Below are 17,428 nucleotides of genomic sequence, written 5' to 3' on the forward strand. Positions count from 1 at the left end.
AAATGATTTGAATACGTGGCCATTTTTGTATTATAGTTTTCTCATCATATATCAATTGCACATTATTATATACAATGAAACTACTATGATTAGACGTCAATAAGATCGTGATCATATTATTAAATGGCCATACAATGTATAAAATCCATGCATTGTATATATAGTACACAGCAAATTTTAGACGAATGGTATTCACTTTTCATAATTATAATTCAATAAAATCTTGATTAATAATTCAACAATGGGTTCGAACCTGATTTTCTATTTTTCTTTTATTTTTATTTTTTGAACTTTTGCTGATTTCAAAGAGGATCTTATTATGAAATGACAATATCAGTGTACCCCTTTGCTTTTTTATTTTTTTGCCCTTTTTCAATTTCCTCTTTTATTTTTATCTGTCTCTTATTCTTCAGCCTTTTTTTTTTCTATGTTTCAATTGAAGAGTTGCAAAATTAAAAGATAGACAAGGTGGGTATTTTCGTTTAGGTTTCTTGGTCAACGTAGGAGTTTTTATAATAATCAAAGTCAAAGTCTTAAGTTTATCTATCTATAAATAAAATATCATGTAATGTGTTATATACACATTATGGTTTTTTTGTTTTAAAATACCTCCTCAATTTTCCTCTGTTATACTCTATAATTTCTTGATGCCCACATCCTTTTTAGAGATTTTTTAACGTAATATCCGAGCAAGTTTGATTTAAGTTCAAATTAAATCTCGAGGAGATAGATCGAGAGAGATCAACTCACCCCAAGACCGAGTGCAAAGCCAAGAGAAATAAATGCTTCCAATACCTATTTCATAGAAAGAAATAAATGTTCCAAATACCTATCTTATCCCTACTCAAGAGAGAGAAAGAGAGAAACTTTCCATCTTCGATCTCTCAAACTGCGATATTAATAAAATGATTGCATGATGGCACATTCTTGAATAAGAAAAGTTCAAGCTTCATTCTTCAACTTGCAAATTAGGGGCAAACTTTGCTATTGGCATCCCCCCTACAACTATAACATATCATATACATCAGCATGAAATGTTTATGAATACAAACCTAATATTATGTACAGTGACGATTGACGATGATTGCAGAGAGACATTTTTCTGCACCTAACAAATTGGGGCCACAGGGTTGCTTATGGCATTCAGTGCAACTTGCACAAATCATTTACGGCATGAGAAGTCTATGCACACAAACCCAATGATATGTACAGAAATCGAGGATCGATGGTGATTGCATAATGGATCATTTCTGAATATTAATGCCTTTGGCAGCTAGCTACTGCTTTTGGCTGATGGGTTGGTCTTTGCCTTCCTGTTCTTGGATTTCCTTCTCTATTTCTTCTCCTTTCTCAATGATGGGCTCAATAATTGCATCCACCTCTGCCTTTATATGATCAACCTGATACAGCAAAGGGCAAAAAGAAAAGGCATTACAGCAATTAGCATCATTCATCTACACTCAAAAAGCTTTTTTTCTTCTCTCTCACAAACTACACAGATTTGTTTGCCGATTAGTCTATTGTAAGAACAAATTTTATTTCCAAGTTCTCGCTGGAAAATAATGCATGAGTTTCCTGACTGAAAAATAACTAGATTGAAGTCAATGACTGAAAAATATAGAACCTTTAAGATTCCCCTGTGAATTCTGTGTGTCTTATCAATATTTCCAGGTAAATTGCATAGCAATGGTACCAATCTAACAAAGACAAAAAGTAATATGTGATGTTAATCTGGGAAAGGAGTAGTTCATAGTAGGAAAAACCTTATGAATGAAGATTTCAGCTCGTTCCGCATCCCTGTCAACTTCTTCGCAAATCTGCTCGATCTGCAGGGCCTTCTCCTTGAGGCTTACACCGTCAGGGAGTTCATCAGCGATTTCGGAAGCTATCTTCTCTGTTGCCTTAGCAATCTTCTCCACAGCTTCTGCACCACTTTCAGCAGCCTTCGCTACAGCATCTGAGAAACAAAAATCCCAAATTTTCAGAATCGTAATGGTCGTGAACCTAATTGGGGCACTTCGGCGATTGTAGCTCACCTTCTGTCCTCAAAATTCTCCTGCACAGGGGCACGGCAAACCCAATCACAGATCCCAACGCCCATCTAGTCCTTCGAGAATCACAAACGCGTCATGAGATGATTGCAGAGAAGGAAAGGCATATAAGTCGTACAGTTGTTCCCTACCACACTGAGATTCTAGAGAAGGGGATTCCAGAACCAGAATCAGCAGCTGCATCAACACCAGAGCTTGTGTCTCTACAACAATCATATTGCAGTCATCTTCTCATGATCAATCAGATCGAAGCAAAAAACGTATCTCATCTTGGACGAGGATGAAGACCACATACTTCCTGTCGACTAAAGTCCATTCTTCTCTGTCGGTGATGGACGATGCCTCCATCGCTCAATCAAAGGAGAACTGACACCGATCGTCGGAGGATGCGGATTTCTCGATGAATTGATGATGGAAGAGGAGCTCCCCAGGGAGACGTGGAATAGATGCCTCGGTTTGGGGGGTCGTCGGTGAAGAAGGAACGCGTCGGACTTTTGGCCACATGCGTTCAACTTTGGATGTGCTTTGCTGACTCATCTTTGGTACGTTACCTTACGCAAGACGTTGTCGGCCAATATATAATATGGGCGAATTTTCCGAAAAAAGGTTACTAATATTTTTTTTATTTATGATGTCGTTTTCTGATTTATAAATTATTTTCAAAACGGTTCAAATAAATTCAAAAATAAAATTAAAGTTTTATAAATTTATTTAAAACGTACATCAACATAAATTTCAAATATTTATATTCTAAATTATATAGTTTTGGGGTATAATATAATTAAATTCTATTTCATTGCATACATATATAGCATCCAAACCAGCGTCAAATATTATAATTAGATAACTTTTAAATTTATTAAAATACAAACTTGAAAAATAGTATTCAAATTTTAGTAAATAACATTAAAGTTTTATAAATTTATTTAGAATGCACATCAACATAAATTTCAAATATTTATATTTTAAATAATATTTTAGTACATATATATATATATATAATTCAATCATATAGTTTTTGGTATAATATAATTGATAAAACTATACAAGTTCTTAATATAATTGATCAAGATATCATTAAATTAAATCTAATTATGCTTAATTAGGTTGGATTAGTCTTGCTCCATGCGTATATTTTCTTTATATATATATATATAAGATATATCTAATAATATAATTAATATTAGAATTTGATAAGTTTGATCATATGTGCGATCCCATATGCTCATAAGAAATTATCTATTTTAAGTAAGGTCGTACGATTTTTATCGGCTTATGAATCTCAAAAGATACTGAAGACTAAATGTCTTATCTTTAAAATAAATAATTCCTCGTCGGTCTATACCAATAATGATTAAATATTAATCTATCAAAATTATAGGAACCATATCTCGTCCTATTATTATTGGAATCAAGTGTTGTATTAAGCGTCCGAGACGTCCTGATTCCCATAGGTACCATCGAGCATTACTTTGATCGAATCTCCAAAAGTTCGACTAGAATCTCAACAAGCTCGTCCTATCCAACCAACGGATGTCGGGTTCCGCTGTGGCGCCCGCTGCGGGAAACCGTTGGTCAACGACGAATCCACTATCGTGACCGCCGAGGCTTCGCTCCTCTGCTCCGTGGCCCTGTTATAATCACATCTGCTGGCATGGAGACCCCAACAGTTGCTTTGCTCAAGCGTGCTGCACTCTCGATGGCCACCAAGCGCCACCGCCGTCCCACCCACGGCGGCAGCAACGACAACCACGGACTGCACCTTAGTTTACTGCTCCCGCTGCTTATCCTCACGCCGTGGTGCGCCCACGCCCAACCCTCACCGCCCTCAGACGACATCAGCAACGACAACGACAACAATTACGGGAAGTTAAATCCGACGGTGACCGTCGTGGTCCTCGCCAGCTTCAGCACCTTCTTCTTCCTGGTCGTCTTCATCATCTACATCCGCAGGCGCACCGCCGAAGACAACTTCGTCAGGTCCTTCCACCACCGCGGCCCCGCCGCCCGGTCTCTGCGGCAGCAGCAGCGGCGGCGGGTGAGCCCCCAGCTGATCGAGACATTCCCGACGCTGACGCACGCTAAAGTGAAGGGACTTGAGGCGGGCAAGGGCGCGCTGGAGTGCGCGGTGTGTCTCAGCGAGTTCAACGACGACGACGAGCTACGCCTCCTTCCTCGCTGCAGCCACTTGTTTCACACGGACTGCATCGATGTCTGGCTCGCTTCCCACGTCACCTGTCCCGTCTGCCGCGCCAACCTCGCTGAGCCAGCCACCGCCGACGGCGTTGAGCTGCCGCTTTTCGTCGCTGAGGTCGGTGACACGCAGCCCGAAACCGCCACCGCACCTGATCATGTCACGATCGTCGTGGATCGAACGGCGGCGGCTGAAGAGGAGAAGGACGAAGTGGCGCTTATCGGGAGATCGAGGCGGGAGGCCAGGCAGCAATCCGGGAGCCGGCCAGCGAAGTTCTCGAGATCTTACTCGACCGGTCACTCGGTGTTCCGGTCGCTGGAGGATGTCGACCGGTACACCCTAAGGGTGCCGGACCAAGAACTAAATGAAATCTTCGCCGCCAGGAAACTCGACCGGTCGGCGAGCTGCGTCGCGTTCCCGACCTCCGGGGAAGAGAGCTCTCGGCGTGGGCCCGGTACCCGTCGTTCTTCTTCCGGACGCTCTCTGTGAAGGTCCGGGCGTGTGCGCTAGGAGAAGAGGGGATGAAGAAAGCTCGATGAGCAAAGGGAGAAGGGCGAGGGCTCAACGAGGAAAAGGTTGTCCGGCGGCAGGCCGTGTTCCTTCACCCTCTCCATTGAGCGAGAAGTCCCTCAATTGCGATGTGGAACTCAAGTCCTAGAACAAGCGGAATTTAGATTTTTTTCACTTCAAGTTTCAACAATCTTTTCAAAACACCCAAAATTTTTTAAAATAAATAAATAATTAAATAAAATAAAATAAAAAATCATTAAAAAAATAAAAATATTACTGATGCATGTATTAACTCAGACTTCAACTAATTCAAACATAATATAAAATATATTTTCACGGGTTGCACAACTATACTGATACGAGTATCTTATTATTCATGAGAGATTCGGCCCAAATCCTTAGTTGATTATCGTCTAATAGTTTTTTATTTAATATTTATATGTCCATTTATTTTAGTATTTATAATTTTTTTAACAAAATTCTATTGTAACTTTACAATCATAATGAATAGAAACAAAAAATTGTATCATATGAATAGTAGAAATTAGATTCTTAATCCATATTGTTTCAATACAAATGGTAGCAAGTGCTATATGCTCAAATTTTATAGTTTTTGTGTTTTTGGTAATAATAGTCTACTTAGTTGATTGGTAAGATATAACATTTCCACCAAGAAAAAATATATATCCAAATATAGATTTAATATCTAAAAAATTTAAAAACTAATTGACATTGCTATAACCTTCAAGGACCGAAAGATATCTTACAAAATTGAGTCTAAATTCAAAAGAACACTTGAGGTATCTAAAAATTCATTTAAGGGTATTCTAGTGGGTTATTAGTATATCTACCAAGTCTAGATACATCATAAGAAATATAAAGTCTAGTTTTATTTGATAAATAGATAAGAGATTCAAGGATTCGAGAGTATCTTTCTTAATTTATAAGATTATCATTATTTTTTAACAATATAAATATGGATCATAAAGAATGGGGATAGTTGAATAATTAAAATATCTATATTTTTTAGCATAATGAAATTAAGACAATGATATAGAATTATAAGATTTTTGGATTTTTATTCTTAAGATGATATCTAATAGATTCATATGAAGCCCAAGAAAATTATACTAGAGAAAGAAAATTTTAAAAAATTAATGATTATGTTGGAAAAAATTAAAAAAAACATCAGAATTATATATTTATATCAAGAATATATGATCAAGGTAACTATCCAATAACTCTATATAATGTAGTTTCAAAGGTATTAATACATGTATTTAAAATTAATAAATACACATAATTTAAAAATATTATAAGACAATTTATATATTAATAATTTGTTAAAGCAAATGATTTGAATAATTATTTATTATTTTATAAGTATTTTTAAATTATCTTATCTGAATTTATAGAAAAATATCTATCAAAAAGCTTATGGGAATTATATTATTGTAACGTCCTTTGACTTTCCTGCTTACAATTAATTACAAGCCAAAGTGTATATGTTTCTTTACGAAGCAAAAGAATATATATATATATATATATATAAGGTCTATCGTACCGGACCATACCGCCCGGTACGGGTCGGTACGTACTGGTCCGACAAGCCAACGGTACGCGGACCGTCCTGTACCGAGCACTGTAGCAGTACATTGTAGCACTATAGCAGTACTACAGTGCTCGGTACATCGTACCGTACCGATACCAAGCCCGGGTCGAAACATCAGTATGATATGGTACGACAGACCTTATATATATATATATATATATATATATATATATATATATATATATATATATATATATATATAGTGATTTTCTTATTTGAAGGTAATTTAATGAAATTTTTAAGCTAAAATTGGCGCACTCTCAAGTTGATATACAATTCAGTGTAGCACAGTTTATCGATAAGTTTATGCAACTCACATCATCATAAACAAATATGATATAAATAATAAATTTATTATTATTTTTAAATAATTTTAAGATTTTAAAGTCAAATTACGTAGACTGACATTGTCCTATAAAGCAAATAGTAATCCTTAAATGGTAAAGATATTCTTATATTGTCCTTGGGATTCCTCACTTACATTCTGAAAAGTGGGTCACTTACGAAAAACTCATAAATTGAATTTTTTTGAGAAAAATATCTTAAAAAATTATATTATATATATTTTTTAAAATGATGTATTTATATAATAAACTAGTAAAATTTGACCGGTAGTTGACATCTTCAAATCATATCATATTATCAAAAAATCATTATATATATTTTTTGTATTTTATGCAAAAAAAAGGGTCAAAAGGAGGGAGAGAGAGGAGGAAGCAAGCAAATTCTTTCTGATATACCCAAATCGCAACTCATCCCCAGAAGCCAAGCTCGTAGTATAAGAAGTGTTACAGGAACTAAACAACGACGGCCATAACAAAAAGAGGGAGATATGCCGAACGCTCATCCCACTCTCCCCGTGTCTGCCGTCCCAATGGAGCCGTCGTCGCCGCTCTCCAACCCCAACCCCTTCGCAGCCGCCGCCTCTTTTCTTCGCCACCACCTCTCCCGCCTTGGCTCCGACCTCTTCGCCGGCGTCGACCACGGTCGCCGCCTTGTCCGCGCGGTGGCCTCCCCGCCTCCCTTCGCGGCCACCTCGGTTGGGGCGTTGGCGCCCGAGCCCGCGCGCGCTGAGGGGAAGCGCGCCTTCGACCTCGCCCTCAGCCCGGAGTATGTGGCGAAAACGCTCGCCGGCACTGCGGTGTACACCGTCAGCAATTCCAACAACGAGTTCGTCCTCATTTCCGATCCTAACAACAGCCTCCGGTCGCTCGGGATCCTTTGCTTCCGGCAAGAAGACGCTCAAACCCTCCTCGCCCAGGTCCTTCCTCCTCTCTCCATTTTCCGTATCTTACCCTTTTGATTCCATTTCTTCTCTTGAGATTTTTGATCTTATGTACATCTGAAAATTCGCTTGAAATTTGTACTATATATATATAATTTTTTTCTCTGATTTTCCAGGTTCGGCTGCGACAGCCCATCTTGGGCAAGGGAGCAAGAGTCGTACCCATCACTCTTGATCAGGTTCTTCCATCAATTCTTGATTTAGGTTATGTTTACTGAAGTAAAAATTCATGGTTATACTACATAAATTAGTTGTTCTACGTGTATTTTCAGTCTTTGCACAAGAACATCATAAAGTTATTTGATTAAATGTCACAGAGAAAACTATACTGCTTCTTTAGAAATCTAGCCTTTTGTAAAGGTGGAACCACTACATTTCTTCCCTTCTCATATTTAACTATAGTAGCCATGAAATTCCAATATGTTCACTTGGTATTTTTTCAATTTTGTAGAATGAAGTGTAGTACTTAAATAATATATTTTTATCTTATACATACTCATTAATGGATCTTTATTTTGGATTAAAAAATTATGGATTGTTGTGAGGGTGATGAACCTAGAAACTCAAATTAGTATTAATGAATTGATAACTTGCTTTCTGGAAGTGTACTATTTTCACATTACATTGTGGAGGCTCAAGACTTAACAATGATCCATGTTGTTTGCATGTGATTGTCTAACATTTAGGAATGTCTTTATGAGTTTTATGTATCAATTCCTTTATAAATTTGTCATGAAGTAATAGCAACTTATTGACTTTTTAGACTATCAGAATAGCATTACGTTTTGTTGAAACCAATGAAGGGAACTTCCCATCAACAAGTCTGGTGGATTGTTTAAAATCTTTGTGGTTGAATTGCAAATTTTTTAAGGGTTCTTACGAGTTATTATGTTAGACAAGAGCTACCATTCTGAATTTTCCGTATAACTGGACTATCCTATTTGTGCTTTTCATCCTGTTTATGCTATTAACTCGTATTTTCTTTTCTTTCTATCAAATCTGAAGTTACACTGAATCGCTTATAATTTATTATCCATGATATTGTAGGTTTATATGCTAAAGGTTGAAGGAATTGCATTTCGTTTTTTACCTGATCCTCTTCAGATAAAGAATGCTCTTGCGGTATGATTTTTTGCCTCAGTTTTTGAGATAATTCTAAATTTAGCACATTATAGCATCAAAAATAAGTTGCATGAGGCTTTGTGTAAGATACACAATTTTGATACCCACGTTTTGTATCAAATGGTCTAATTTTTGTGCTTGGAAAATTATGTATTTTATTTCTATTGCTCATTGTGATAGCAATTTTTGAAAATTTTCCTTTGTTTGTCTCCTCTATATTCAATGATGATATTCTAAGGCATTTATCTTATATTCAGTTTTATTAATTTTTTTTTTTACTTTCCAACCATTAGCTAGTGTGGAAGCAAGATTTGAAAGAGATTCTAGAGATGGTGAATCACCATTATAATAACTTTATGGATGTAATAATGTTTCATTTTTATTTCAGTTTTTTTTTATCTTTCTTGTTGGTTGTTTTGAGTATGCAGCTAGCTTTTGCTCATGTTTGGTCAATCTTCTCCAAGTCCCTACTCCCTTGAAACTGATAAATACTATAAACAGGATGATATCGGCCAAATTTCGATGGGTATGACTTGTACACACTATAAACCAACCGGTGTTCTTAGAATGCTGCCCAATATTCTTGGACTAGGCTTGAACCAGGTGGTATGTGTAAGGTCCATGACTCAGTCGTGGTTGGACTGGTAAATACTAGCCCTATTGTACTGAACCGGTCGAAATTGCAAACCTTGCTAAGAATAAACAAAGTAAAATTAATTGATTGTAAAATTTAGACTCTTTTCTTTTGTTCTCTAGAAATTTTCTTTTGTAGTATAAACAGGATTCTAGTTAGTAGTATTGGATTATGTATTGACTTTGATGTGTCATTAAATGAAACTCTTTCCTTGTCTACCTGTCATGTTCTTCACTCCCTTATAAAATCTATCTAATATAAATAGGATTCTAGTTAGAAGTATTTGACTAAGTATTGAGTTTGATGTGTTATTAATGAAACTCTTTCCTTGTCTACCTGTCATGTCCTTCACTCCCTTTATAAAATCTATCCGGTCTTGCTTGCATCATGTGGTGCAAGATCCCATGCTCGCTTCGGTATGGCTATATTTGGGAATGTTTTGGATACTGACACTCAGATTATGAATATATGGTTGATGGAATCCTATTATGTAACCTTGTCCAGCTTCATTTTTATATGGAAACAGTTTCAGGCAGATACTATCAGATCCACTTCCAACTATGTTTGACCCTGAATTTTAAATTTTTGGTGAGATAATTGAACAAGTTGATGTGTTTCTCTTTGCATTTTCTAAAATGCACATAGGCTTTAAGAACAGAATTGAGATATCTCACAGAAAATTCTTATAATTTTCCTTTAGATGGTTTGCTTATTCTTGATAATTTTGTTCATTTCGTTTACCTATTTTTTATTGATGAATTCTGCTTAACAATGACTTTATCCGAGGTTTACTGTACCGCAGCATGCCGCTCAGTACGGGTGATATATGCTTGTCCGACAAGTAACCGGTATGGGTGGTACATCAGTATCTCCCCATGTACCATATATCGGCATGCTTGGTATGGTTTGATACAGCTTGGTACATATCATACTGATAGTTGATCAGTACATTGGTATGAACTAATAAGGCAAACCATTTCTTTATCAACCATATAAATATTGAAAAATATGCATACTAAGTTATGCAAGTGCAATGCCTTATAGGATTTGTCTCTAACTTTAGTTTCACACTAGGATACTTGATTAGACCATTATTCTTTTGTTTGCCTTCAAATTCCTTTTGAAGATAATAGTTAGGAACTTAGGAATTAGACTTTGACTCACATGTCATATGCAGGATTTCTTATAATTGTTCTTTATTTTGTGAATTTGGTTCTGCAAAAGATGTCAATTCAAACTTTAAGAATTTTCAACCATTCAAAATGAACAAAAATCATAATTACTTCTCTTTATATGAAAGCTAAGCATAAGCAAAACAATATAATTTATCATGAAAGATATAATAGGAAAAGAGTATCAATTAAAAACAACATTGTTAATGAACTTGATAATGCAAAATATAATACTTTAAGAGGAAGCAAAAAGAAGCCTTTTAAGGAAAGCAACTTTCAAATGTTCTGCATGTGGGATTATGTTGTGTTTGGAGGAACAGTTGCTCTATTGCAATGTTGCTCATCTGTAACCTAGGTAATCAAAATTCAAATCACTAAAATGGACTCTTTGCTTGCAGAAATATGGCTGCATATATTCATCCTGCTCATACCCAATAGTGGTAGGAGTCTTGTGCACTGGGCCACCCCTCAAATTATATTACATGTAGGTTGCAGCTATAGTTGACATAAAATTTTTGATGGAGGATCTCAATGGATAAACAGGAGAATATAGAAGTACGGTATACTAGTCTGATCATATGGAATTGAGAACTCGGACCATATTGGTGTCAATGGTGTATGTCTCACCAAGATTGAATTTCAGTAGTGAATATCATCAATGGCACACATGGAACTCTATGTATGTAAACACAAAAAATCATAATACTAATACCAAAACACAAACTTTGAGTTGGTGAGGGCCTACTCGCTGCTCTCTTTCTTTCTCCATTAAGAACTGTTGCCTTGTTATGATAATTTTTGTAATTTATGTCTTATTTATCCATGGTTACTTCTAGGGTTGATTTGCATGCCATCATTCTTAAACTTTTAGCAAGAAAGACTCTAGTCCTTTGTAAATTATAATATTCAGTAGCTTGGTGAATGTAGGGTCTCCTCTCAAGCTCTATATATCTATAGTTGAGCGAATGCATCAGGCTCCATAGAGTGAAACATAAAAGTCCTGCAAAAGTTAAGCACAATCTTTGTATGAAATCAAGTGTTGATTACATGATGGAAGAAACTTTTTTTTAAAAGTAAATATGTAAGCAAGTGAGGGTAAGAAAAGGATTGCCCAGTGGGCTAGGCTCCCACCAATGTGTGGTCTCGGGAGGGCCTTTATACACAACTTTTTCTCTATAAATTTCCAAGACCAAGATTTTGATAATCTAGGTTATTAAGGAGCGACATTACCATTATACCTTGGGTCACCTTCTATGTAAACATTTGAAGGTAATGATCAACATTTCATACATGAAATGAGTGAGTATATCTTTGAATCTAACTGTCAGAAATGATAAATCAATGAAATCTTGAATTAAATGGTGTAATACTAAAATAAGAAGTAAAGATAAAATTCCAAAATAAAAAGAAAAAGGAGGGAAGAAAATTGAGGGCCTTGGTGATTCCACAGACTTCTATTTCTGTAATCACTTATTTTTTTATTTGGATCAATTAGAACATGTAATAGAAAATGTGCCACATTACTAAAGATACATTTTCTATGTTCAAGTACCAAAAACTTTGAAGGGGGAGCATACTTCTTGATGTGAAAATACATTATAAATGCTAATTCTTGCAAAAATACATCATTAATAAAATTCAGCAAATTTTGAAATCAAATAAGATCTTTTATAATATTGCAGCTACATATATGGGGATAAGTCTTTCAATGTTCAAAAATAAACAAACACCACCCTCTTGTTTCCTAATATATTTGGTAGTGAGGTTCACACCCTACTACGTCTTTATTTATTGCCTCCCAACTCCATCTACAGCATGACTCTTAGTACCAATTGTGAAGAATATGTAAAATTCATTTAAATTTTAATAAGGGAATTTCAACATAATCATAGGCTTCTTTTAGCAGTTCTTCAACTCTTGGCAGCAAGGAACATCCTTTTTGGCCTCATAATCACCCCCCTTTGCATATTCTCTTCATTCCCCCTGTGGCCCCTGACCACGGGCTTCCATGGTCATTGTGGCCAAGCTCTTTGCTACACATCCTTGAAATGACCTTCCTTGCTACCCTAGTTAATGCATCACCCATCAAAGCTGCCACCAACCTGTTCAAATGATCCTCCCAATAATCTGTCTTCATTTAATTCCATTCCCTCAATCACCTTCAAGCCTTAGGCTTGTGATATCTGTTTTTTATTTATTTTTATTAAATTTATCTTTATGAATCACATTGTCAAGGGACTGCGATGCCTTGTCGCTTCATATGCTTCCCTGGTTGTTGGAATAAGCTTGATGTGTTGAATTGGGAGGGAGGAGGAGAGAACTGGTAGGGAGGAACTAAGGTAGGGAGAAAGGAAGAAGAAATAATAACAAGGGAGAAAATAAAAGAAAAAGGACAGAGAAGAGTAAAGAAGCATGGAGGAAAAAGAGTTTGACAGACATAAAGCAGTTTATCCTATAGAGAAAGGGCATATATACAAATATTTAATTTTGTTTTCCTTATCTTATAATGCATGGAGTGGAATACTGAGAGCCGTGTAATGATGAGCAGCAGTTTCACATCTATAACAGAATTTGAAGGGATGCAAACATTTTTTATTAGGGAAAAATTACTAGAGGGATGCAAACATTTCTTAATTGTACCTGTTTATGTACATACATCGAAAGATATAGATTAAATATATATGAGATATTAAAAAGCTACTTAATTCAAGTTAAGAAATAGGGATCTTGTATGATTTAGATCTAACAACTTTTCTGTTCATGAATGCTATATGCAACAAACATTTCTCCTTGCGTGGCCAGTAATCAACAAACATCTATACTACTTTTTCAATGGATCAGTCTTCATGTTGTGTATGGGGCAGTTTTGGTGCCTTGAGCTTTACTAAAATTATTTTATGAGGAGTCAATCTAGGTCTCAGATGACTAAAGATGTAAGCAACTCATATCATGCTTTAGGTCTGTTCAATTTGTTTTCCTTGGGAGTCAAAGTAGTTGAACTTGACAACTTTCTTATTTTAGATAATGAGCCATGGGCCCAACCTTGTGTTTATACAAGACAGGTGCCTTTGTCTCTCTACAAAGGCCCTTTGTTATGGTCACTGAGTTTCTAAAACACTATAGCCAGAAGGGTCCTATTTGAGGACATGTCTAGTAACCATTTTTGTAACATATTTATATTTTCATTTTATGATTCTTTGACTTGAAGGTTTGGATCCTTCAATTCTTGTTCCTGGTGGTGTTTCATTACTGCACAAGCATAATCCCTTAACCTTTTCTTTGTTTTCCTCTTAGAGTCATGCCTTAATAATCTCCACTTTTAGTATGCTTGAAATTATTATTCCTATATTATATTTGAAACCCAGAGTTTTTTCCTATACTATTATTGGGATATTATGGTCTTGTTGTTATCAAATTGCCAATAAATCTATTATGGTCTGGTCTTAAACGACGTTATATCTACTCTTCAAGCTTTCCTTTAAATTTTCCTTTTAATATTTGTAATTGTGCTGCTAGCCCAGTGACACACCAGCATTTTGATACATTGGTGTGTTTTTACTAGAATTCTTTAATATTTGTAAATAGCCTGCTTAGTTCTATGCCACTAGCATCCTATATAAAATTGTTTGTAGTAACATTGTTGTTTTGCTTTCACTTTAGGATGCATAATGTTTAATTGGGCAGACTTTTGGTTGTTAAGATTGCATAATAAATTATATGCTGTTTTCTTTATACATTGACAGACAAATTTTTATTCAAAATCTTCTAAAATTGTACAAAAGTCATTCCTGTTTCTTTCAAATAATAAGTTCATACAAAAAGTTCCTTCTGTTGTTTCACCTTGAGATATTCTGTATCTGAAGCTTTGCAAAATTGTCTAGAAGCTTTATTTCATCAAGGAAAATTATCCTGAAAGTCACATACATTAATTCCAAACATAGGCTATTTCATTTGTATATAGTGGTTTGGCAGCTGTTCTTGTCAACCCACACCCATGTTCTATATGAGTTGTATATTTAGGTGGAAACTTACTAAACAAGTCCATCATTGGTTAGAGTTTCTTTTCATATGTCTTGATGTCATACCTTATTAATTCTTTCTTATTTCTTTGAAAATCAGATTGTATATCAGTCATCCAATTTGTTACTTCATTTGGATTTATCTTGCTTATTTTGGACAATTGTATTGACTTGATCGGGATTTGCAAGTTTCTACTGTTTCCTCTTAATGATTCTTGCTTTTCCCTTTTGCCTAAGAAAGATTATTGTTCCATTTTCCCTTTGATTTTAAATTGTTTGCTGATAACTTCTTTGGATTTTCAGTTAAAATCTTCGGATGTCTCAAGAGGCTTTGATGGAGTTCCTGTTTTTCAGGTATGATTACGTTTCTATTTCAAACCTCTATTCAGCCTATTTGATCGTTGTTGGAGAGCAGTATACATGATTTTTTGGATGTTGAATTTTCAATGCAGTCTATGTATATGATGGAAATCAACCATCAATTAGTTTTTCAGATGGTAGTTAGAAGAAGTTATGATTGATAGAAATTGAAAATGACGAATTTGTTTAGTTGTTTATTTGTCATTTGTAAATAATGTTTAGTTGTTTATCTGCATGCATGATGATAACAAATCATACAGGTGCAGTGGTCTTATCTATTAAACTATAAAATAACTAGATGCAATGGAACATACGATATCAAAATGATCAGCTGAGCTTAACCATCTGCTAAGACGGTCTGGTATTTCTTGAAGCTCTTGTGTTGACAACAATATTAAATTCTGTAATGTTCAGTGTTAGTACTTTTTTTTATGGACATTGTGGTAGTCAATCATCTTTCTTTTAAAGACTCGTTCCCATAGTTACATGTTTATTTCACTAATGACATTTTGTAATTTTGGTGTGCAGTCAGACCTCTTGGTTGTTAAGAAAAAGAACAAGCGTTATTGCCCCATATACTTTCAGAAGGTTGGATAATACCTTGCCTGACTGCAATAAATTTTACCACAGAAATAATTTGTAAGAACTACCAGGAGCTTTGCCTGTTTTTCTTTTAATGCAGGAAGATATAGAAAGGGAGCTTCTCAAGGTTTCCAAGGCATCACGAGGATCGGGATTTTCTCAGAACATCATGGTATGATCTTTTCCTTCATTTTCTTATTTTTAATAGTATTGATTCAACAGTTTTGTAAACTCACATGATAATTTTGCAAATGCTTCATGTAGGTAGGAAGTTTGGAAGATGTTTTGAAAAAGATGGAGGTAAGAAAATTATTAGTTATCTTTTGAACACACCTACATTAAACTTTTGCAGAACCTAATTTTGCTGCAAAATGATTGCAGATGAATGATAAAAATTCTGGATGGGATGATTTGATCTTCATTCCACCTGGGAAAAGTTACACTGAACACATCAACAAGGTGTCAGCTTGATGTGCATGGCATGGGCATATCATGCATGAAACATGTTACACTCAGGTGAGTAAGCTGTACTTAACTCCGGATAACAAATGTTTTCCGCCATCAGCTCTCCTTTATGGTCAGACTGATTTTGACTCTTGTTGTAAGATTTTTGATTCAGAATTCAAATGATCTGAGTTTAGTCTGGAGGTACAGAACATGGTTTGACAGCAAATATTCAAGGATGTTAGAGGATACTTTAAATATGCCTTTAAAGTATTAATTGAAAAAGTAAAAGAGGGGGGACAAATATTTTTGGTGAGAGGGTATGCAATTCTGCATCTCCTGTATAGGAATAAATAAATCAGTCTTGTGTTTCTTTGGTTCATTAATTTGTGGAATGATGGTCATTTTCTTCTGGAGTTATGGCCCACATTATGCAACATTTTGGCCTTAATCTTATGTCATCTTTCTGCATTAGATTGGGTCCAAAGGGCATGCCTCCAGTAATGAGCAGCTTGCTGTGGACAGTGGTTGAGTTTCTATAGACCAGAAATCTTTCAAAGGTTTTTCTGTTTTTTTTTTTTTTGTTTTAACAGTTGAACTTTTGCATACTTATTGCACTGAAGTAGTATACAGTATCAAAAAATTTGTGCAATCAGAATTCTGCGTATGTGCAAAAAATGATATATTGAAATCCATAGTCGCCAAATATTGGGACTGTGAATTGATCAGGATAAAATTGGAGCCCGGCACCTAGCTAGACTTGCAAATATCCATAAATGCCTTAGTTAATATATCATCCAATAAAAGGAATGTGTTGCTGAGGCCATTGGAAGGATTCAACACTACTGAATTATTTGTGTAAGTATTTATGCCACTTATTTTTTTTCCATGCTTGCCAATTGTTTTTTTGGGTAACCATAACAAATGATGTAGGATGTGTTTTATACTCTGCGAATTTTCAAGCCGTTGGCTCCAAATACCTCCATTTTGTTTTATACTGCAAAATACCTCAACTTCGTTTTTCATTTTCGCTTCTCCATTTCCTGGCTTATCTGATTGAGCTATCTATATAAAGCTCTTGGTTTGCCTGAGAAGTGTGCTGCTATTCAGGCTGATCAAATGAATCTCAAAGTTTTGTGAGGTGAAGTGAAAGATTAAGTAATAATTTCACATTGTAAAAGATTGAGAGGGTTATGCAACGTAAGGTGAAGTTGATTCACGACTAAAAGGATTATTAAGTTTTCAGATTACATTTGTATCCAATTTAACTCAAAATAGAGTTACGAAATGATTTCAAATATGAAAACTGTTTCTACCATCTATGGGTCCCATCATAGATCCTTCAAGAAATTTTAATAGGCCAAATAATCAATCTTTTGTTGAGAAAAAAAATGAATAATGAAAAAAAATCCTCTGGATACCTTGAGAATCTCAGCAACATAA

The 17,428-nt window shown here is 35.4% G+C and overlaps 3 protein-coding genes across 3 annotated transcripts; 2 read left to right on the plus strand and 1 right to left on the minus strand.

Moving 5' to 3' along the window:
• Positions 1–952: 952 nt before the first annotated feature.
• Positions 953–2,579, minus strand: LOC135613683 (uncharacterized). The gene is made up of 5 exons (XM_065110720.1): positions 2,347–2,579; positions 2,183–2,254; positions 2,037–2,107; positions 1,764–1,957; positions 953–1,400 (listed from the first exon to the last, which is right to left on the minus strand). Exons 1-5 carry the CDS (start codon positions 2,397–2,399, stop codon positions 1,278–1,280), a joined length of 513 nt encoding a protein of 170 aa, XP_064966792.1. The 5' UTR covers positions 2,400–2,579; the 3' UTR covers positions 953–1,277.
• A 1,112-nt stretch (positions 2,580–3,691) lies between these two features.
• On the plus strand, positions 3,692–4,819 carry LOC135613802 (E3 ubiquitin-protein ligase ATL6-like). The gene has a single exon (XM_065110835.1). The coding sequence runs from the start codon at positions 3,706–3,708 to the stop codon at positions 4,732–4,734; it is 1,029 nt and encodes a 342-aa protein (XP_064966907.1). The 5' UTR covers positions 3,692–3,705; the 3' UTR covers positions 4,735–4,819.
• Positions 4,820–7,085: 2,266 nt separating this feature from the next.
• LOC135615631 (protein TIC 22, chloroplastic-like) lies at positions 7,086–16,245 on the plus strand. Its single transcript, XM_065114428.1, has 8 exons — positions 7,086–7,628; positions 7,769–7,831; positions 8,700–8,774; positions 14,903–14,953; positions 15,488–15,547; positions 15,642–15,713; positions 15,806–15,841; positions 15,923–16,245. The coding sequence occupies exons 1-8, from the start codon at positions 7,200–7,202 to the stop codon at positions 16,010–16,012; spliced, it is 876 nt and encodes a 291-aa protein (XP_064970500.1). The 5' UTR covers positions 7,086–7,199; the 3' UTR covers positions 16,013–16,245.
• Positions 16,246–17,428: the final 1,183 nt, after the last annotated feature.

This window comes from Musa acuminata, chromosome BXJ2-6 (genome assembly GCF_036884655.1).
Source record: "Musa acuminata AAA Group cultivar baxijiao chromosome BXJ2-6, Cavendish_Baxijiao_AAA, whole genome shotgun sequence".
NCBI lineage: Eukaryota > Viridiplantae > Streptophyta > Magnoliopsida > Zingiberales > Musaceae > Musa > Musa acuminata.